The sequence below is a fragment of the Amborella trichopoda genome, chromosome 2 (assembly GCF_054954075.1).
Source record: "Amborella trichopoda isolate Santa Cruz 75 chromosome 2, AtrichopodaSantaCruz75HAP2 v2.0, whole genome shotgun sequence".
NCBI classification, from domain to species: Eukaryota; Viridiplantae; Streptophyta; class Magnoliopsida; order Amborellales; family Amborellaceae; genus Amborella; species Amborella trichopoda.
The window spans coordinates 67,659,248-67,683,784 of NC_142337.1; the positions used below are offsets into that span (position 1 = coordinate 67,659,248).

Consider the following 24,537-nt stretch of genomic DNA (forward strand, 5'->3'; position numbering starts at 1 on the left):
TCGATGTTTTTTATTAAATTTGAGGCTTTCAAGAAGCTCCATATCCAAGTTCTTTATTAAGTGTTTAGGAGTGTCTTTGGTCCTCCATCCATCAAAGCATAGAGTTTCGGGTATGGCTACACTGCAAATCAACCCACACATAAAATATGTAGGGAAAATTACGTCCATACCGTTTTTTTAAATTGTTATTATGGTTTGGTCCCAAAGTATACGGAGGTCCCGCTTATTAGTTTCATATATTTTTTATGATTTTATCCTCAGTCGATGTTTGCAAGATTGAATCATTGTTTAGGCTTCTTTTAAATTGAGTGGATAGGGCTTAAAAGCCCCAATTTTTTTCCTAATTTCTATAAGTCTCTCCCCTCTCTCTCCCCATTGCCAAGCCTCTACCTAACTGTAAATCTCTCCCTCTCTCTCTCTCCCTGTCCCATTTATCTCTCGGTAGATTTCCCTCACTCTAAACATCTGACCGCGTTTTGTTATCATTTTGTACATGTAAGGCAGTTCCACTTTTGCGACAGTAGGCAATGGAGAAAATGACATCAAGGAATAGTGGCAAACTTGGTCTTAAATAAATGCCCCTGAAGCCCCAAACATGGGAGAAGGTGACCGCTCACGTATAATCAAAGGGGCAAGTGCCATTGTGAGAATTCCAGAGTTTCATTCCCATCAAGTCCTAAGCTAATATTCAAATCCCTTGCTTGCCACTAAACTTAGTTGTGGGATATGGGTGGCTCACATTTGCCTCGGGCAGAAACCTATTTCACTTGCCTCATTGATATTCTTAGCTCTATAGTATAAAAAACATGAGTAATTTTGTAAAGGGATCGTCCATAAAGAGGTTATTTTTCTTTTCAACATGGTGGTCACAATCATTTTTATACCTTAAATTTTAAAATGGGTGGTTGTAAGATGTGTCATTGAATAGACACAAACTTACAAAAGTAAAATTCTCAAACTTCATGACTCACCCCAAACCATCCAATTTGACATATAATGAGTGATAACGATTATGGCATCAATGTACAAAAGATAAATAGTATCTTTGTAGACAATCCCTTTTGTAAATGCTAATATGGGTGCACTTTTTACAACATGGGACTTTTAGCTACCCTCTTCTTTTTTAAGGGATGGTATAGAGTTCACATGATATTTGAAGGGTACACAAACACTCAAGAGGACGCACATACACCTTTCAACGATTTAGATTGCATCTGGGCCTATTTGAGGGCCACAGAGCGATTTTTTTTTTCCCATATCTTATTCGCATGAAAATTGGGGGCTCTTATGTATCCAATAAGGCCACAAGCAATAAAAAATTAACTTGAATAAAATACTAACCAAAAAACCCTTGAAAATAATTCAAATAAAAAATCGATCGAATTATCCCTGAATGTTTCAGAGGTATAAGGTCAGTTTTTTATTTGAATTATTTTTTATATTCTTATAGTATTGCCTATAAAGATGAATGGACATTCAGTTTTCATGAAAGTATTATATCAGAAATCAATTTGTTAGATCAACTTTAATTTAATCTCAACTATTGCAAAGGTGCTTGCACACCCTTCAAGCGTCTACCAAATGTGAATGAAATCCTTTGCTTTTGTGGAAAAGCTCAAAAGTAAAGCTTCAAAGCAAGAAATAAGATGTGCTGTAATACCCCAAAACACAACATGGGACCAATTTGCCTTTGGATATTATGAAAGTATTATGTCAGAAATCAATTTGTTAGATCAACTTTAATTTAATCTCAACTATTGCAAAGGTGCTTGCACACCCTTCAAGCGTCTACCAAATGTGAATGAAATCCTTTGCTTTTGTGGAAAAGCTCAAAAGTAAAGCTTCAAAGCAAGAAATAAGATGTGCTGTAATACCCCAAAACACAACATGGGACCAATTTGCCTTTGGATATTATGAAAGTATTATGTCAGAAATCAATTTGTTAGATCAACTTTAATTTAATCTCAACTATTGCAAAGGTGCTTGCACACCCTTCAAGCGTCTACCAAATGTGAATGAAATCCTTTGCTTTTGTGGAAAAGCTCAAAAGTAAAGCTTCAAAGCAAGAAATAAGATGTGCTGTAATACCCCAAAACACAACATGGGACCAATTTGCCTTTGGATATTGTGAGCATTGAAGTGTCAAAAACTTCAATGGGTTTGTAAATGGTCCCACAAGTCTTATGTGTGGGCCGCTTGGCTTTACTTTATGCCCTTCTTTTAGGTCCTCAAAGTAACTGCAAATCTTATGTGTGGGCCCGCTTGGCCTTACTTTATTCCCTTCTTTTAGTTCCTCAAAGTAACTGATATGTTGCAGTCCTATCAACAAAATGGAACCAATATTTCACCAGCCTTTGGATATTATTAGCTTTGAAGTGTAAGAATAATGTCGTAAATGGCACATGCATCTTATGCTAGGACTTGTTTTGTCCCTCTGGCTTTATTTTATTCTCCCCTTTTCTCAGGAAGTAGTAATAGACACGGCCTCGTGTTGTGCCAAATATTCATAGCCCTTTTGAGAAGTAGGAACTACCCAAAGTTCAACCGTTTTATAGGAAATTTATAAAAATACATATGAGAACTGTATTGTTTTAACATTTTACCAAATGTATTTTGATTTAATTTCAAAAGTTCAATCAACGATCGTGAATTGAAATAGTAGAAAGTAGCTAAAACGCTAAAAAGTTTATAAATTAATGTATTTTGATGTGTTTCCCTTGATTTATTTATAAGGAGTTGTTCCGCTTTTCACAAAGGAAAATTTTTTTATGCATCACACTGGAAATTTATAAATTTCTATAATATTGATAAAATCTATAGTTTTATCAGCACAAATCTTTTTTGCCTTTTTTTTTTTGTTTGGAAATGGTCATCCTGGGTCAAAAACTGTATGCAAAAATTATAGTGCTAATTCACTTAAAATAGTTGTTGGGGGTGTTGTCAACGCTATAGCAATTGACCTCAAGAGGACTTTCCATTTGTATTAATGTGTATTTCACCTTTGGACAGTCTTTTAGCAGACAATTATGGTAACAGTCTAGTTATAAAGGCCATCGAGCCATCAACATCCAGCCAATGGGTTGGATGGCGGAGGGCAATTCGCACACACTTTTTGGTGGGTTCAGCCCAATCAATATGCAACCACTAATTGGATCGTGACGGTCCTCGTGACCATATAATTACCATGATCATATGAGATTGTCTACTACAATATGTATGTATGCCACACGAAACGTGAACTATTCGTTCATTGATGACGATAGATGGTTGGGATGGGGCCATTCTTAGAGCTAGCTAGCAACAAGTCAAGCCAGCCCTGGTCCTCACAGGGCCAGCCCAAGCCCAACCTGACCCGACAGAGACCAGGCTGAAGAGGCCCTAGCCCCGTCCAGGCTGGCAAAGGCCTAATACACTCACAGAAAAATAAAAATAAACAAAAATAAAGAAACAAAGGGTCTAGCCTGATAGGCCCAGCCATGGCCCACACCTAGGCCAAGCCCTTGGAACACACTTTGAGACCCAGACCCATTGCCGGCCCTAACCACTCCTTTGTGTAAGTGACTTGAAAAACATATCAACTCACCTAAATAAGAACTCACCCAAATAAGAACTCACCTAAATTAGAGCAGATTTCGTGTCACGGTTGCATCATAATATAATGCAACAACCTTCAAAAACCATGTTATGGCCTTTTGTTTGATCCAAATTTTGAAATATACACTCTTTTCATTCTAATGAATAATCACAAAAAAAAAATAATTTGAAAACGTAACCTAAAAAGTATTTTTTTAGCCCAATTAACATAAGCCGTTTATTTTGGTAAGATGCTTAGATCTAGACCTTAGAAGGATTTTTTCATTTCCAATCTTTTTGGATGATTTTATTATCATGAGATGAATAATGATAAAAAAAGAAAAAAATGATTTTGAGTTCATAAAAACTAAGATCTTGAAATTCATCAAATGAATGGTCTAGATTCGTTTTTGGAAAGGACTCATTTTGACCATATCTAGGGTTCAAATTGAAACATTTTTTTTGAGGGATTGATAATTGAGATGAAGAAAGAGTGTGTGCCAAATTTGGATCATACAAGTAACGTAAACATGGTTTTCTATAAGTGTCATTGCATTATAATATGATGCAACCGTTGTATGAAATCATTGCTCCCTAAATAAATGTTTGAGGTTACATATAGCATACAGTTTGTCAGGTGTATGCTGCAGTCTTAATTATCCAAAAATAGCTGCAAACCCTTCCTGTGAAATGCATTAACCAAGGCATAGCAGAAACACTTGGCAGCAAACTTAGCTGACATGGAGAGCCACCAGGGAAGCATAAGCCCCATCCTTCACCCCCATCAGCTCCTCATGCCTCCCCTTCTCTGCAACCACACCATTCTTCACCACAACAATCAAATCTGCACCCTTAATTGTAGACAACCTGTGCGCCACCACAATGGTGGTGCGCCCGACCATCACCCGATCAAGAGCCTCTTGAACCACGCTCTCGGCCTCCACATCAAGAGCACTCGTGGCCTCATCTAAAAGCAAGATCTTCGGGTCCCGTAGAATTGCACGAGCAATGGCTACCCTTTGCTTTTGCCCACCTGAAAGTTGAGCATCTCTGTCACCCACACGAGTATCATAACCTTGAGGAAGGCTTGATATGAAGGTGTGCCCATTGGCATCTTCTGAAGCCTTGATTAGTTGGGCTTCTGAGGCCTCCACGTCCTTACCATAAGCAATGTTGGCTCGGATCGTATTATTGAAGAGGACAGGCTCTTGGCTTACAAGGCCTATTTGTTGTCTAAGCCACTTGAGGTTAAGCTGCCGGATCTCGACACCATCAAGGAGGATGCGGCCCGAATCAGGGTCATAAAACCTTTCAAGTAGCGCGATCATGGTTGATTTCCCACTTCCACTTTCCCCAACAACGGCAACTGTCTGTACATGGAGAGATGGTGGCGGACACAACAGTAAGCAGTTAAGAGTCTGGTGAATTGATGAAGAAACGGCATCTCTCTCTCTCTCTCTCTCAAACATACACACCAAACGAACAAGTTCTTCCTAAGGAAATAAATTTGTCTATTTCCACTATTTCTGTTCATAGTCCACAACTTCACGAGCACAAAATAACTGATCATATATTAAAAGGGAAAGCTTTCTATGTCCCCCTACAACATAGAAGTTCCATATTTCCCCTACCATCCAGCCGTCCATTTTTTATCAAGAGAGCCGCTCACCGTTTGATCTTAGATCCAACATCTCAAAGTATTTTCTTTTTAGTTTTTTTAATACAATTTTTTTGAATATGAAATTTGGTGTGTGCCATCTTCTCATTGGGACGCACCTATAAAAAATATTAACAATAATTTTTCGATAAAAAATAATGACCAAAATACACCTTGAAACCTTCAGGGGTATTTTGGTCATTTTATTTTATTGAAAATATTTTTTTTATATTTTTCGTTGGTGCAAGTTTAATATAGGAATGGACGTCCAAAATTTGGTGTGTCAACAGTTTATAGAAAAAAAATTAAAAATAAAACAGTGTAGAGATGGGACATTGTGATTGGGGCAATCTTAGCCCTCCATTCAAAAATGAAGGGTTAGAAAAAGGGGAACATAAAACTTGTTGTAGGGAGAACATAGAAAGCTTTCCCATATTAAAGTACAACATGAAGTAAATGTAATTTGAAGCAAATACAAAAAGTTGTTACAACAAAAAACTTCAACGTTTAAAGGTCGTATGCAGTAAAAATATCTACATAACCCTCTTATATTGGAAAAACAAAGTTAAAGAATTTTGAATTATGAGAACGCCAATTAGGTTTAGATCATCACAAATAATATGACCAATAACAACAATTGAGCAGGATGTAAGTTGCAAATTCTTACCTTGCCAGATTCTATAGTCAGGCAAAGTTCTTGGAAGATTTGGACACTGGGCCGTGATGGGTACTTGAAGCTAACATGATCAAACTCGATATCTCCCTTCACAACAGGCAGTGTTGTGCCTGAATCATCAGCAGAATCTATCTTTGATTTCCTATCGAGAATGGCAAATATGGAAGCGGCAGAGACCTTAGCCTTTGTAGCATCTGGCGCCAAGGAGCTCGAATTAGACACCCCAATGGCTGTCATGGTCAGTGCAAAGAACACCTGTAACACATGAATAATGAACCATCTCGATTAAATAAAACATATAAGAAAACAAAGTCAATTGCTATCCCAATATACTTTCCACAACTTGCCCCTCATGTTAACCAAATGTCAACCACATGTACGCAAAATCAACAAAATAATTGCATTTTGAATTGCTACATGCATGTGACGTGTGCAGGATCATGACACACAACATTTTGCACAAGCATCGTGCAAATTAAGTAGCTGGTGCCCCGCCCCCTTCCTCTTTTCCATCTCGCAAATATGGAAATGAAATAATCTGGGTAAAACTTAAATCAGAGGAAGAGTCAAATTTGGTACACACCTTAAAAACGTTTGCAAATGTTGTCTTTGAATCCTTAACAAGCCGAGCTCCAACATAGAAACTAATAGCATATGTGCAATACAGTAGTAGGAATGACATTCCAAAACCAATCCCACTTATCAGTCCTTGCTTAATGCCAGCCTTCACAGGACCTTCACATTTCTTGGTGAATAGATCCATTACCTTCTCTTCAGCACAGAAAGAAGCAACTGTTCTTATGCTACCAACAGCATCACTCGCCACCCGACTCGCTTCCTCATATTTTGCCTGAACCCACAGAACCAGATTTAATATTTAAAAGGAATACATGGCCAATTGTAACTATTGCATATTTGCATCGCATTTCTCCATCAAGGATGTACACAGCTACTTTGACATGTGCTATTTTGAAAATTACCTTTACCTTGTCAAGTTGAAATTTTCTTCAAAGAAGATGGCCTTTCGTGTCATACAGAAAAAGATTAAGTTGATTTTTCATTTCAAAAGTAACCGTGCAAGACAAAAATTGGGTATAATAGGCACAATTCGTTAAGAGAAAATAAAGGATGAAAAATTACTATGTTTAGAAAGTCCGATGACTTTCTTTGAGAGACGTAATACAGTTGATTTTGGATAAGTGGGTCTCTTGGAACAACGTAGGCTTATTGCAATCCGAAATAGTTCCCAAAAATATGATTTAAGTTCTAACATCCTATCTTCCTGCAGAAGTGAGGACTGTGATATAAACTTTTCTTAAATTATCAAAATATCCATTCCATGTTTACAAATACCAATAATCTTGAAATCACGAGAAACAAAAGAACACAAGCTATCATTGTTCAAAACCCCCCAGGTTATCCTCTACCTCCAAAAAAATTTGCCCCAGGAACCTATTTGGCTTCCTGGAAAAAGATATCTTGAAAATTCCAAGGAGAGAGAGTTAACATGTCGCAAAAGAACTTCCAAGATGAGAGATGATTGAGAGTTCAGGGGAATTGAGGGGGGGTGGGGGGAGGCAGAGGGTTTGTTGGGAAAAGAGATGATATGGGGTGAAGCAGATTTCTTTACAGAGTATAAAATTTTCACCTGTTTAGTTAAAAGATCTTTTTTTCCCAACAATGAGGTAAAAACAGAGATGATAGGAAGATTTCTCCCCCAATTTGGGCATCAATTGTTGAAAAGTTTCCTCATTTCAGGGAAGATTATCCTGGAAATTAATTAACAAGGACCCAAACAGCCATAAATATTAGGCCAAAGCAAAGTTTTTTCATTTGGAAAACATGTGAAAATTTACATAAATACACATCGTAGCCATGCCTATATCCAAATTGTCATTACATTGTTAAATCACATTTCCAAAAATACACATGAAACATGGGCTCTTAGACACAAAAGCACAAAAGAAGACACAATTATCATCTCCTAGATGGTTTTCATATGCAAGAGGGTGAGAGAAAGAGAAAACCTTGGCATTAGCACTGAAGCCCTTCATGAACCTCATCTGAGTCCACCCCTGGAGACCCACGAGGGGTAGCAAAGCAAGGATGAGAAGAGCCAGCTGCCAATTGGCCACAAAGGCTATTACTATCCCAGCAACTGCAGTTGCCGAATTCTGTACAATCAGTGCAAGGGTGTCACCCACCAAAGCCCGCACACCTGCTGCATCTGCCGCAAGCCTTGACCCAACTTCTGCACTCGTATTCCCAACCTCATCGAACCACCCCATCTCTTGCCTCAACACTGCCTCGAAAGCCATAGCTCTAACTCGCCTTATAAGCTTCCCTCCAGCCACTGCAAATAAACCCCTATTCATTGGACCCACCAAGAAAGCCACAACACCAAGCCCTACAAACATCAGAGACCAAAAGGAGGCCTCATCCTTGAGCTTGCGTGGGGGCTCGAAGAATGCTTGGATTATGCTCCCAATGAGAAGCCCAAACACTGGGAGTATGACTCCATGGATGCTCGCTGCCAAAGCACCAAAAAACAAAACTAGGATCTCGGGCTTGTTGAGTCGAGCAAGTCGGGCCAGCGAGACATCAGTTGGGTGGTCACCGGATTCCGGCAAGATGACGCCAGATTCGGGAAAAGTAGTTTCTTGAATATTGGGGACCGGTAGAGATCGGGGGCTGCTAGATGATTGCCTGAAAGAGAACCTTGCGCTCACTGATAGCCTAAAAGATAGCCTCTGGCTCAACGACTTATTGAAAGATAGCCTTCGGCTCGATGATTGAGAGGCTTCAGATACTACGTCCGGCTTTTCATGAGCTTCTTCTGTGTGGTGATGTTCTTCTTGTTCGCCTTTATTAACTTCTTGCAAACGTAGGAGTTGGCTGTAGGCACCCTCTTGATTCTTGAGCAAGTCCGAATGAGAACCTGATAACTCAGCAACATGACAAGGATCAGATATCTTTGCATGGATCACTAAAAAATAATGGAAAAAACCAGGAAGATTTCTGGAACACCTGCATAGAACATGCATTTGAAGAGTTATCTTACCGCTGGTCTAGTGTTCAATACACATTAAAGGAAAGGGCAGAAAAAATATTATTCAAATTTGTCTAGTACTCGAAGTACTGATCGAAGGTAGAAATTTTCATGCCAAGAGAATAACAAGATTGGAGGGTACAGTTACTGTCCGCATATTTCAAGTTTTTGCACCACCTACATCATATATGCAGGTTTTCCAGGTACCAGCTGATTTTTCCCCAAAAGTTTCGATGTTCCAAAATTGTTCATGCATTTGGTTTGGTTGGCTATCAATTTGGTTCAAACCTCCATCCAACTACTTTATGTTTTTTGTTAATTTATTATCAATGTAAAACAGGTATGGGACCCTTTTTCCATTGATTTACCTCGAAAAAAGATATGCATATATAATACACTTCTATAGTGTGTTGCACAGCATAGCGCATAACAGGTTTTCACCAGCCTTCAGAAAATTTTCCAGTTTCATTCCAAGGGGACCGTAATGGGAAGGGAAAGTAAGTCAAAACTACACTTTAAAGAGATGATTTGGCTGATCTAAATGCCTCTTTTCTTTCTATGTCCAAGTTAAATTCCACCACTAATGTACCCAAAAAAAAAAAAAATCAAGTAAATAACTAACTTTTGTTTGTTGGTTCTCCGGAAAAATTTAGACATCCTAAGATAGATAACAGTAACGAATGAAAATATAAGCCTACACTCAAAAACTTATATGAAAAGGAAATCAACAAAATGAAACTGAGGCTTACCTTTTTCGACAATTGAACCTCGAACAAGTACACCAATTGTATAATATATGAAAAGGAAATCAACAAAATGAAACAGAGGCTTACCTTTTTCGACAATTGAACCTCGAACAAGTACACCAATTGTATCAGCATTTCTCACTGTAGCAAGCCGATGAGCAATGACCACTGTGGTGCGATCGACCATGATCTGATCAAGTGCCTCCTGAACTACACGCTCTGACCCTGCATCAAGGGCACTTGTGGCTTCATCAAGAAGCAAAATGCTTGGATTTTTCAGAATTGCCCTTGCAATGGCAACTCTTTGCTTTTGACCTCCTGATAACTGCGTCCCACGCTCCCCCACCATGGTGTCAATTCCCTACAAATGAACCATACAATTTTTACATCAGCAGCAGGAAATTCTATTCTCTGTTAAATGGGGATCATGAAAGCATTGTATATTTGTATGATCCATGCCTGCATATGGGATGGGCACAAAAAAATATGAGCAAACCACATGAGGGAATAATAATATGTTAGGTATATTGGTAGCATCTTTCTACCCCATCGCGAAATATTCTCATAAACTTTCTAACTTTCAAAGAGCTTCATCTTCATTGATAATTTTTATTTATAAACAGTATTATTCCAATAAGATGTCCTACGTAGTATTTTCTTATAGAAGTGCAACTAGAAGAGGCTGTCATGCAGATCAGCAATTTAACCCTTCACTTTCGTGCATCACAGACTTAGCACTCTGGCCTTTGCCGCTCTTCCCAGAAATCGGTACTAAACTTCTAATTGCGTAACATGCTCTTTCGTGTGTTACCGAGTTTGCCTTACAAGTTCCGAGTTGAAATAATAAATAATGCTGGGTTCTGCCTTCTCAATAAATCTCTCCACATACTGATACTGGAATTAATGTATTCCAAAAGTCGGAACCTTCCTGCACACAGTCTCCAACCATTTTCCTTTGGTGTTTGTGAGTGTTTGTGTAAATAGGCGAGATTGGAGAGAGGGAAAAACACGCACACATACACACACAGGCACATGCACACAGTTACAGCATGTCTCAGAATTGATTTGCTAGTGTATGCGGAATTTGTTTGAGTTCAAGAAACCAATAGAGTATTGCAAGAATTATACCTGAGGCATATTTTCAATGAATTTTGAAGCATTTGCAAGCTTGATTGCAGCCATTATTTCTTCTGTAGTCGCATCATTCTTCCCATAGGCAATATTTTCTCTTATGCTAGAAGCGAAGAGTACTGGTTCCTGGCTTACCAGCCCAATCTTATCTCTAATCCATCTCAATTGTAGATGCTTCAGGTTGACACCATCAATAAGCAGCTCACCAGCATCTGGATCATAAAATCGCTCAATCAAGCTTACTACCGTTGATTTCCCACTACCACTCTCTCCAACTAATGCCATTGTACTTCCACTCGGTACCCAAAGTGAAAATCCAGAAAAAATAGGTGCATCAGGTCTCGCAGGGTAGCAAAAATGCACGTCCTTAAACTCTATACCCCCCTTGATACTATCTAGTTTCATGCCACTTGCATCATATGCATCAATTACTGGCTTTCTTTTGATAGTCTCGAGCATTTTGTGTGCTGCTGCTTGACCAGCCACAAATGCACTCATGCATGGGGATGCCTGGCCTATCGACCTACACACAGTATAGCATGTCAATTGGTCAAATAAGGTGACCACAGATCTCTCTCGTACACACATACACAAAGTCCAATAAAATTTTGGAGAATCGACAACAACAAACTGAAATACTCATAATTAATGAACTTTCAAACTTTGGTTTTCATTGTTATGGGATCAAACTCACAATCCACCAGCCAAGATTGCCATTATAACATTGATGACTTGACCACCAGTGTAGCCTTTTTCCAGTATCAATTTGGAGCCATACCATAGCGCTAATGCATAAGTGCAAAATATGAAAAACAAAACGGCACCGAACCCTACTCCCGCCACAAAACCTTCTTGAACAACAGCGATGTAAGCCTCCCTTAGCAAGATGTTATACTTTTCTACAGCCTGCTTCTCCCCTGTAAAGGATGCTACCTGGACAAAAATAATAATTCAATCCCAAGAAAGTAGAAATAAAACTAAAAGGATAAAAGAAACAGGCAAATACTAATCCCAATGCTTCAACAGGGTAAAAAGCACAACTACAAGGAAATCAAAAAATTTGTATTAGTAGTTCGGTGCTCAATGGCTTTTCCATTTTTTAATCAATAAGTAAACAATAAGCTATATTTTATTTATTAGTTTAATTGTTATATAAACTTTTTATTCACTTTGGTGGGCTAAAGGGACCAAAGCCAACCAAGAGATTAAACAAAAAGTTGATTCCTCCAACGATAGATCCAACACTAAAGACTATGAGACCAGCTGCAAATCCATAAACTTTCTTTGGACAAGCAATCGATATTATTTCCACAACACCAGCAGGATTGCAAGGAATGCATGATGTTCTTACTTAGAAACCACTGTGCAGAAATGATTTAGCCACAAAGAACAAACAATTGGTGATACATAATAAAGGATAAGGTACAACACACTCATAAATGCAACACAAGAAAGTGAATTTAGACTATCATTTTAGAATTTTTTGAAATAATGGCAACTACTATCATTTTAGAAAAAAAATCTGTTTGATAGAGAATCCCAATGATCTATTTACTTTATATCACTCCTCAAATTTTTTAAAGAAACAAAGCATAATTCAGAAACTGTAGATTCATTCATGTTGGTGATTACGTATTGACTAAATGATTTCAAGTCATTCTCGATAATGAGGTACATTAAAAGTCAATGATATATAAATAGTTTTAGAGATTCAATAATATTATTGCCTATTTTGGTGCAAATCACATAGAAAAGAGAGTATCAAAATACAAGAGGGAAATAGGGTGTTCTCGTCATTTCTGGATATTTATGTTCTGATAGATCATGTAGAAGAACACAAAACAGCATCGCTATTTATACCACCTAGAGGATGGAGAGATGAGAATTGTGAGGAAATTTATCAATATACACAGGCCTTGGGTACTACTGTCAGATAAGTTGTTTCAACATGAAAAGGAATGGCAGCTTAGTTTCCCAATAAGGAAATCTTGATCATTGAGTTGAATGGTAATAATTTCTGTACCATAAAAAACGAAAGGGAAGATGCACTACTGTTTCAATCTAAATTCTCTTATCATGCACAAATACCTACAGTTTTGATTGAACTAATGGTTTGATCTACTACAATCCCAGCCTCAGTGTAAGCCGCTTGTCCACGTGATGACATTTTCGAAATGGTCACTCCCAAAAATGCACCACAAACAGCTAAAAGAGGAATAGAAGATAACATCACAACGGCAAGGAGCCATCCTTGAAAAAATGCTACTACAAATCCACCGATGAATGTGGAAAGCAGTTGAATGAACTTGGCCACCTGAAAAAAGATAACAGAGCAGAGTATATTAGTGTCTTGAACTCATTTATTTACAGGGATAGTGCAGACTGTAGATTTAAGGTTGTTGTTTCTAGACATTATAGACCACCCATTGAAACTTTGATATGCTTTATGACAGGGTAGGTCAACTGGAGATCACCAATCAAAATATAATAGTGACATCATTTAGCATGCAAAATGATGTCTTGTTGTATACTTTCCCATTCATACATTGCAAAATTATTTGAAATGTGGAAGACTACCTACTTTATATGGGTCGATATTGATTGCTAATCAAAATAGAACAAAAATAGATACTTGAACTGAGCTTGCCAAGGATTTGAACTCAAGGAAACAGCAAAACTGGGAGGATACCTTCTCACCCATGGCATCTTGGATGAGAGATGTGTCACTTGACATTCTGGAAATCACTTCTCCAGTGGAAGTCTCCATATCAAAGAACGCCATATCCTGCCTCAATATGGCTTTCAAGTATAGGCTCCTTATTCTTGCAGCCTGCCTTTCTCCAGTGATCATCCAGCAAGAAACCTCTGCAACGAAAAAAGAGAGACAGAGTGAGAGAGAGATGAGATAAACCATCACTTTCCATCACTGTAAGAGAAAAATCAAAGATACATTGAGAGAGAGAGAGAGCATGACAGTGAGACCTCAAGGAATGTGAACTTACGGAAAAATGAAGCAACGCTGGTTCCCATAGCCAAATAAACGAATTGCAGAGCCACCTGAACGGCATATCAACCTTCAAAACTAAACACAAATTTCATCCTAAGACTGAAAAAAGGATTTAAATGCCCTCTCTCTCTCTCTCTCTCTTGTGCAAGTTCTGAGAATGAACAAAGCGAGAGACTAGTAAAATCACATAAACGAAAAACTGCAAATGCTATCTTCTTCGTTTAAAACCTCAAACCCCTCCACACTATTTACAAAAGAGGTGGGAATCCTCTATAGTTTCCAGCCCTCTTGTGCAAATAGAGAAAGAGAAAGAGAGAGTCCACTTGCCCTGTGCGCCATGTTGCAGACGGCAATGGGTAAAAGAGCGGGTTTTAGAGAGAGGAGGCGGGAATGGAATCAAGGAGAAATAAAGAACAATTTACTCTCCACTTCCCGAGTTTAAACCGGATTGGTTGTGTGAAGCGGCCGTACTGGAAATCGCCCGTATAGTTGGATCGGCGATGAGATAGACTCTTTTGGGTAAAACGAGTAGTTTAAAAAGCTGATCGGTCACTTGGATGGGGACATCTCAAAAATCTATTTGGATCGGTGAATCAGCAATTTGGATCAGAAATTAACTAAATCAGTCGGATTAAGTTTTAAAAAAAATTTCAAAATAAGTATTAAAATTCGTTATAAATATTATCTTTTAGGAATCCGATAAGAAATGAGGGTACTATATTATTAACTTTCATTTTTTTCATCAATTTATGAATATTGAGATGTTCTTTTCCTGTATAAACTTATGTTAACCATTAAATTTACATCGCATAAAAAAAAATCATATAATTATCATGGATAAAATATATAATTATACATAGACTATTATAAATAGTAGACTAAATCAATGAAAGAATGGCCATTAAAATATCATTTTGGCAAAAAACCCTAATCCGCTAAAAAAATCCAAATTATTACAGCATAACTAACTATAATCCAAAATTATTACGACCTAACTAATTATAATATTATATACTGAAATTATAATTATTAGTTTACATTTTCGAATTATTTTGTCAGACAAATAATAATAAAATATGTTATTTTATCTAATTTAAAATGTATTATTGATAACTGTAAGAAAAATAGTACATTACATGATTTATAATGTAAAAATTAATAAATAAAATAAAAGATTTGGTTATCAATGTAAAAATTAATAAAATGCGTACATTACATGATTTTATTTTTTATTTTTTTATGCCTTTCATATTATTTACAAAAATAATTATACCACTATATACAACAAAAATTAACTGCTATATACAAAATTAACTTTTTTATTTTTTCATTTTTTTATTTTTTTTATATTATTTACAAAAATATTTATACCACTATATACAACAAAAATTACTATAGAAAAAAAATGTAACGCCCAAGGGGATTCAACTTTGGGACATCAAAGGAAATAGCAGAGGTCATAACCATCACGCCGCCTCGCCGCATGTGATCATAAAGTTGATGATTAACAGAATATATTTAAATTCCGTTTTCATTTAATGATGTTTGAGAATTATCTCATATCGAATGATAGGTATTCAACTTTACTATATAAATACCTATGTAATATGAAATAAGGCATACGCGTGGAAACATTGGGGCAACCTTATACATGATATGTAGCACGTGATTTTGTTGCGCGTGTCCATGTCGGTGTGGTGACATTTTACTATTCAAAACCGCCCAATTCTCTCTAAACACGGGCGGTTCCCGTTTTATATGTGGAACCGGCTCGTTCTGTGGCGATTATCGAGTCAAGCAGGGTGAGTCCGACTCGACTCTGCGTTTTTTTAAACCCTCGCTAAAATAAAAAATTATAAGTAAAATATGTGGCAACTGTGGGTAAAATAAAAGATTAAAAAATTAAAAAAAATGAAAAATTATAAGTAAAATATGTGGCAACTAGGCAATCGGGCGGGTCTACATTGCCTCATTTTCTGACAAACACCTGGCGAATTAGATCGAGTATTATTGATCGGGATTAGAAATTCACTAGGATCGAACTGTTTTCAAAAAAGTATTTGTGCGGTCCTTCCTGGTTACCCCTATAACCTCTTTTTCTTTTCCTCTTTTTTCTTCTTTTTTTTTTTTTTTTTTAAAAAAAAAACTTATGGTAATTTTTTATATCTTTTTAAATCCCCACCCTATAAATTCATGTTTTAGCTTTCATTTTATTTTATTTTTTATTTTTTATTTATTTAGATCACCAATTCGAATTAATCTAGATCATCAATCCAACAATTCGACTGCGATACATAGGGAGGAAAATCCACACCAGTTCATTGATTTTTACAACCCTTCTTTCTTCCCAACTTTACCCGAGTGGGAAACAAGTTGCATGAAAGGCGGCTCCTATGTCCATCGACCTTAGCCGAAGTCTGGGTTCAATTTGGAGGGTTGGGTCAAGTTGGTGTCAACTAGACTTTATATGGGTATATGTGCGTGTGCGCATTGTCACCTAAAATAGATAGTAATTTAAGTTATACGCAAAGCATTTTGATCAACTGATTGACAATGCATAGTATTATCTGAAATTTAATATTTTTCCTATGAATAATATTAAGTTGGCATTTTAGGAGTATCTACTTCAAACCATCATGCCATAAAATCTATTGATTATGTGAATCATGGTCTATTAATAGGGGTCAATTACATGAATCATGGTCCACCATTATGCTGTATTAAGGTTAATACCTTAAATGAAGTTATAAGTCCTTATATATTTTCTCACTACTTCCAACCATATCTTTTTGGACCTACCTCTTGTATTTTTTTAGTATTCTCCTTGAACTAACACGTACCTCTTAAGATGCTTTATACTAGGTATGCGTCACATATAGCCGCCCACCTAAGTCTACGATCTTTCATCTTATTGCCTATTTGTATCACTCCTAAATTTTTTCAATTGGATTCATTCTATCTTTTTTGTCTTACCACTCATCCATCTCAACATCATCATCTTCGCTACATTCATTTTATAAGAATGTTATTATTTGACCGCCTAACATTCCATCCCATAAAGCAAAATTGATCTTACAGCTGTCGTATAAAACATATATTTTCTCTCTATAGTAATATGGATCATAATGTAATGATAAATTCTCATAACAAATGAATTTAGATCTTCTATTATCTTACCACTTGTTTGCCTGTAAATCATTATTTGACTTCTATCATTTGGATAAAAATGAATATTCTCAACCTTTATTTTTCTCACTCATTTTTTGAAATGCCGAAAATGATTTGTATAGCCGACTCCAAATAGTTGGGATAAAGCTCTGATGATGATAATTTTACTCATACAACAACGGCCTTTATCCAAATAAAAATATCAAAAAAACAATATAAGAAAGCATTTAGACTGTAAATTTCAAATGGATCACTATCTAAGGGACATAAAAATGTCAAAAAGCAACATACAAAGAAGTCACTAACAACTATGAGTCCATATATAAATGAGTCACCTCTTGAAACTCTATTTTCGACCTGGATTTTTTACTTAATTTTTAAGGACACATAATCTTTAACATGGAGATGATGAATATGAAAAAATAAATAAATTTAAAAAAATTTAAAATAATAATTATAATAAGAAAACATTTGGACTATTATTTTCAATTGTTTTTAGATGGACCACCTATTTGCATCCATCTTTAAAATAGATGATTTATACGTCGGGGACCACGAATGTAGAAATGCGTCCTCGCCGTATGAAACAATTTTCCATATCTGAAATGCTGCCGTAATTAGATTATGCTCCGGGGGCACATCCAGAGTCCGAACTATAAATCATTCATTAGACATATAGATCTTAAATTCTTAGAAAACTTGTATTAAGGCTCACTTTGAGAGCATATTACTCACCATGCTCCATGGTCAAAGATAAGCATCTAAAACCATTGGATTCTACTTTGCCGGCACATTTGACCATTCCCACTTCTTTGCATCTCTACCTCAATCGTTCTTAGATAGCAGGTAAGTGGGCGGGCCTGGGCTGGACCGGTGGGTCCTATCGGGTGCCTGGGCCACGCCCATAAAAAGACATGTCCAGCCTTTGAATAATGACATCCAAATCAGGTTCTATGATGGGGCCCAAACCCGGTCTTTTCGGGCTGTGCGTTTAAGCCCCGTAGACCTAGCCCCACCCATTTGCACCCCTTTTGGACAGTATATATTTCGGAGGGAGCAAAATTTTCACTGTTCTCTGTACCCAACAAGAGATGATCTTGCTATTTGCCCATAGAGAAAGGAAATTAATTTATTGTTACCTAATAATATGATTTGAGTTTTAACATTAAAGGTAAGGGTGCTAACCTTTGACACCACATGGACCACCTTAGTGATATCCTGAGTCTGCCCAAATGAGTTCACCATTTTACCAAACAGTATAGTCATGACTGGCATGGATAGTCCACTCCCAATTGCTGCAATTGATCCCACCACCATCAAAACTGCATCTTTGCTATCAGCAAAGGAGAATAGTTTGTAGTAAGGCACGCTTTTGTATATAACTCCTCTTTCCTCTTCTCTCTTCTCAGGATCTCCGACATGTTTTATCGCCACTCCGGAGTCTGTTACAGCTTCTGTCACTGGTGCACTGCTCGGAGGAGCGACGAGCTCCGATCCATTTTGTTCAGCCATTCTCTCTCTCTCTCTCTCTCTCTCTCTCTCTCTCTCTCTCTCTTATGGTGTATATCTATATCTTCAATTCCTCTCTTCTAGACCAGATTTTAGCCTCCCCACCTCTCTCTCATTTGAGGTTTATCTGTATTTGCAGTTCCTCTCTTGTAGGCCAGCTTTTTGCCCTTGTCTCTCTAACTATCTTTCTCTCTCTCTCTCATGGGGTTAACCTATTTTTGCAGTTCCTCTCTCCTAGACTAGCTTTCTCCCTCCCCCTCTTGACTGCAGCAGGTCAACAATTTCTCTCCACTTCCTAAGGTTCTGAACCAGCTTTGCATTGGTTAGAAGCTTCACTCTTGCAACCCAAGCGTGGACGATTCAATAAATAACTTAATAAAAAACACTACCTGTCATGTACTTTCCCTATGTCCTATTCCACAAAACAAGCTCAATTGAGTAATTTATATCATTTTCCAATATTCAAATTCCTACAATGAGTACACAGTATCACCAATCAAATAAATAAAATGATTGTAGAATTCAGTTGGTATATTTTAGAACTGAGATTTGTATATTTTACTTCTTTATCATTAGAGATTTATACTGTTGTGAAAGCATAATGTCCATTTACTTCTTCAGGTAAGACCCAAGATAAATTTTAGGACCTCAGGAGTAACCTCTTCAAGCTATTAACTAATCTCAAAAAAAATGTCCTACCCGGGCCAAGCCCGACCCAAGGAACCATGGTCCAGTTGGGGCCGGGCTTAATAAAAAATTTTAAATATGGCCAAAACGAAAAAAAACCAAGGCCGGAACTGGGCCTCAGCATCGGGCAAAAATATGTGGACGTGGCCCGGAATTTTCTAGACCGGGCCGCCTGGCCCATTTGCCAACTCTATGAGCATGATATTCAAGTATCACAACGCAAGAAAAGTAGACCTAGCACCACATGTGCATATAGCCATGGTGTATATATGGTACACCGCGAGGACATCCACCTTCTAATGTCATCATCTAGTCACATTTATAATGTCTATGAGCTGTGTAGGATACAGCATGATCCCAACCTCAATGAATTGGATCATATAGAATCACGTAACCTATGACCTATGCACTTACGTTATCAATGCAATTTATTATTTTAAATCATTTCAAAGAAGAGGTATTAAGGTGGTGAAATCAATTAATTTATCAATAAATTTAACTTAATCAAGTACCTTCTTAATTATTTTAACGTTATGTTTTTGGTTTGGAACCATGAACTAGTTAACTGTCAGATAAAACATGCCATTTGGCTTTGGCTTTGGCTTTGCCTTTGGCTTTGACCACTAATGTTGAGAAATACATTCCACATCCACAACGCGGGTATTTTGTGTATTTTGTGGCAAACGTCGATATTTCTGAATTAACCAATTGGTTGATAAATCAGTGGTTTGACCACTTGAGGGAGTTTTTCGTGTAGTTAGAGATGACCTTTCTTAATTAACCAATTTGTTGATAAATTGGTTGTTTTGACCTTAGCTATTTTTTGAGGTAGTTAGATATTTAGTACTGGAAAAGGTTTATATTAGGGGTGTTGCTCTAAATAATTAAATTGAGATGCAACTCAAAATTTTATTAAAAAAATGTCGTTTCAATGCTGAAAAACCCTTAATCCGATCATCTCGACCTCAAAATGTATGGGCATGAGAAAAAATAGATTTCAAATATTGAAAATAGTGCATCTTGTAGTGTATTATCCAGATCATGAATTTGCAAGATTTTCAATTATCCATAGATATGGTCGAAATGCACTATTTTTTAACTTTACATTTTATATTAGATATGAAAATACATTTTCAGGCCATCATAATGATTTTTTAAATTGAAACAATATATTTTAGTACTATTTGAAGGTGCACCCTACTTTGATTATTAGGGCCTTGGCCTTATATAAACCACACCTTTTAATATTTTGTCAATTATTTTAAAATAAATAATTTACTATTTTAGATAAATAAGGACTCAGCATTCCAAAGAGTTAACACTATGGACAAATTACTCTGTTACGTTAAGGATTTGAGAGTGTGTTTGTAAAGCCTCTTATATAAAAAAATTAAAAACCATGTCAAGCTGATCTCAACCGTCCATCAATTTTTTGTAAAGCTCAGGCAACCTTTGTTGTAGTCTCAATTTGCGAATGAATGGTGAAGATCAGCTTTCATATGATTATTATATGTGAAGGCTTCACATGAATATACGTTTATTTCTCTACATTTATTTATTATACTTTGAAAATAAAAGACAAGCACTAAAATGCCACCAGGTATGGATACAGTGAAAATTGTGTCCGAACGGATACTACTATTATATTCCGAGAAAAAGATGCAATATTTGCTCAAAGGAACAATGATGTTGGCATATAATTAAACTATAATAAAAATGACGTGGCCAAGATAAAAAAAAGGAAAACTATACTTTCTAAGAGCTAAAGAAACCAATAAAAATCATTATTATAAGCACATAACAAAGGATATGACAATGTTTCCTCCAAAATTAGCCTCCCCCCTCTCCCTTGAGATCGCAATGATCTTGACCGCTCGATGCAATAATAGATTTTTAGGGTTGTATCATTGTTGTTCTCAAAGTCAACAGATAAATTATATGACTGGTTAGCAGTTGAAGTTAGCAATGCTACATTTCAAATTTCGATTCTGGACTAACCCAATGAAAAAATAAAGATAAACATTATAATATGAAATAAATATGCATTTAACATTTGTTTGTTTCCAAATTAATTAAGTAAAATATTGATTTTTGTACATTCACTCATAAACTACTCCCATGGAAAATATAGGAAATTACTAAATGTTGGTTTCATAAATAAATTTGGATACCTAAATAAATTGCATCATGTCACGCGACTTACTTTTGTTTTTTTCTTTGGGTAATTCTTTCAGAGGGGAAGACAAGCGCCTATCCGTTTTTTCAAACAATTTAGGAGTTAGGTTTTTGAAGGGGTTAGTGGGGTAATGATGTCAGTGGCGGTGTCTGAGACTAATAATATATCTGTGAACCAAAACATTGATAATAATTTGGTATTATTTAAAAAAGTCAAAAGAAAAGTCAGATCATAAATACCAATTGCCAAATAATAAGCTAAGTTATAGAACCATGAAAATTTCAGATTTGGCTTAGAACAACGGAGTGAAAAATCGGATATGTAAAGATGACATAATATAGGGTTATAATGTTACTGTATAGATACATTAAAGCTATTGAACTATACTTTTGTGGTCTTATTTAGTGTCATTAGAGTAATACTTGATAATTTATTGTCTAAACTTTCGATAAATCCAATAACAGCATCCAAGACGCTATGTTGTGTACAGCAATAAAATAAAAAAAAAAAAACATGAGATTAATGAAACTTCCCTATGCATAAAAAAAAGCAACAAAACGCTTAAATAAATTCGAATACCACTCTAAATTCTTTGCGGCCTGAATCTTTAGTACCATTGAATCTCTTATTTGCTCTTTATAAGAATGCTCTAGGTTTAAAGAAAAAAAAATCATTGGGTTACTCTTCTTCTAACTGCATTTATTATTTTGAGATGTACTATTATTTTGACATTATTTTATGGGAAATATATTGTTTGCATTTTTTCATACATTTTTAAGATAACTTGGTAAAATTTTGTGAAATTTTTTATTAAATCAAGATTCTTGATATACTCCACAGTTAATGTGCTTATCTTTAAAATGAAATTCAATAATATTAAGTTAACGAATAAATAAAATTATGGGGAAGAAGTTGTTTTTGAAAAATGATAAAATACAGACTTTTATCCGTTTCATTAAAAAAATATAATTTTTTGAATATCTTTTGAAAAACTCAGACTTCTTGACATATTTTAAAACTCAGAATATCTTTTGAAAAACTCATAGTTGTTATCCTTGTCCCCAGCGTTTTAAAAAATGCCGAGTCGAACCGGACTCGCCCGGTTCGACTCGAAAATAGTGAAAAAGGAACCGGATCGCCCAAAAATCGGAAATCGTCCGGTTCTAGAGAGAACAGGACGATTCTGTACAGTGAATCGCCGATTCACTGTACGGAATCGGCGAGTCCGAACAGTGAATCGGCGATTCCGTACGGTTTTTTTTTTTTTTTTTTTTTTTTTTTTTTTTTTTTTTTTTTTTTTTTTTGGTAATCCATGATAGATTTTTTTGTAATCCATGATCGAATTTTTTGGTTTTTTGTAACCCATAATAGAATTTTTTGTAATCCATGATCGAAATGTTTGTTTGTTTTCTTTTCTTGTAATCCATGATCGAATGTTTTGTAATATATGATCGAAATGTTTGTTTTTTTTTTGTAATCCATGATCGAAATGTTTGTTTGTTTTTTTTTAATCCATGATTGAATTTTTTGTTTTTTGCTTTTTTTGTAACCCATGATAGAGTTTTTTGTAATCCATGATTGAATTTTTTGTAATCCATGATCGAACTATTTTTTTCTTTTTTTGCAATCCACGATTGAATTTTTTGTTTTTTTTGTTTGTTTTTTTTTGTAATCCATGATCGAATTTTATGTAATCCATGATCGAATTTTATGTAATCCATGATTGAATTTTTTGAAAATTTGTGATTTTTTTTGTTTAATCCATGATCGAATTTTTTTTTGTAATCCATGATAGAATTTTTTGAAAATTTGTGATTTTTTTTTTAATCCATGATCGATTTTTTTGAAAATTTGTTTTTTTTTTTTTTTAATCCATATTATTCAAAGAGAAAACGAGAGAGATGATGATTCTGAGGCCACCCTATCCCAGCCATATTATTCACATATCGAGTCCCAACAGCAACAGTGTAGGGATGAGCACGAAATACTGTAAATTAAATGCTGAATGGCGGTTCATGCAGGGAAAGAACATATTAATATTCGCATATTCATTCAAAAACATGAAAATTCTTAATGGAGTACCCTCATTTTTTATTGAATTCCTAAAAACCAATATTTATAATAAATTTTAATAATTTTTTCGGATTTTTTTGAAGCTTTATTCTGACCGATTCACCCGATTCAGATCCGGATCGCCGATGCGTCGATCCGGATTGGTTTTTGAAAAGCTCGATCCGGGTCATCGATCCGGTTTTTAAACGATTGCTTGTCCCCAATGTGCTTATTTCTAACGTAATACAAGCCTTAGGTAGAATGTTTCCTATATATTGAAAGAGCGCCTGCAACGTACTCGGGAGTGAGCCTGCAGCATATTTTGATATTTTGGGGAAAATGTTATGAACGAGATTTTTTATTTATTTTTGGTGATTAATGTTATCAAATTTTATTGCCAACTAAAATGCAGTTACATCACTCGTTCATTACATCATTCAAAATAGAAAAAGAATCCATAGCAATACCTCTTTTAGCTAAACCATCAGCAAAATCATTTGATTCTCTAAAGGCGTGATGGAACGATAAAGATAATTCCCTTTGCAAATTCACTACTTGGACCCAAAACGATCATAGTAACTAGGGAACTCTTTGTTCCTTTTTGCACCACCTAATCACATTTTAGGAGTCACCTTCGACTATTATACCGTGACCCAAATTCATGGCTTTAATAAGGAGTAATCCTTTGAGCAAGGCTTTAAACTCAGCCATGTTAGCCGTAGCAATTCCTATAGGTCTTGCATAAGCAAAAACAATTGATTCAGTCCAATCACGTACCACACCTCCTATCCCTGCATTTCTCGGATTACCGAGGGAGTTGCCATCAAAGTTTAACTTTAGCCAACCTTGTACTGGGGGGATTCATTTACCGACTGGTCTGGTCTTAACACTCTTGGAGACCACCAAATAGGCTAGATTAAGCCGCACATCGATCTCACTAACACCTCTCCCATCCTCAGTGACTGACAACCAGCACCATATCGTATGAATAATACGCTGGATTAGGCCTTTACAGGAAAGACCAATTCCTTCAAAAGTACGTCTATTTCATTCTTTCCATAACCCCCAGCACACTGCTCCTTTAACAATTTGCCAAATCCTTGCCC

The 24,537-nt window shown here is 36.1% G+C and overlaps 1 protein-coding gene across 3 annotated transcripts; it reads right to left on the reverse strand.

Moving 5' to 3' along the window:
- Positions 1-3,611: 3,611 nt before the first annotated feature.
- LOC18430126 (ABC transporter B family member 11) lies at positions 3,612-18,963 on the reverse strand. 3 transcript variants are annotated; one of them, XM_088859678.1, is made up of 11 exons: positions 18,193-18,963; positions 13,835-13,889; positions 13,522-13,697; positions 12,921-13,146; positions 11,527-11,761; positions 10,830-11,355; positions 9,789-10,062; positions 7,934-8,844; positions 6,490-6,756; positions 5,898-6,161; positions 3,612-4,943 (listed from the first exon to the last, which is right to left on the reverse strand). In XM_088859678.1, the coding sequence occupies exons 1-11, from the start codon at positions 18,517-18,519 to the stop codon at positions 4,305-4,307; spliced, it is 3,900 nt and encodes a 1,299-aa protein (XP_088715804.1). In that variant the 5' UTR covers positions 18,520-18,963; the 3' UTR covers positions 3,612-4,304. The 3 variants fall into 3 exon arrangements, with proteins under 3 accessions (XP_088715804.1, XP_088715805.1, XP_088715806.1); XM_088859679.1 differs by having other exon boundaries at positions 13,835-13,914; positions 18,193-18,268; XM_088859680.1 differs by lacking the exon at positions 18,193-18,963 and adding an exon at positions 14,027-14,444.
- Between the last annotated feature and the right edge of the window lie 5,574 nt (positions 18,964-24,537).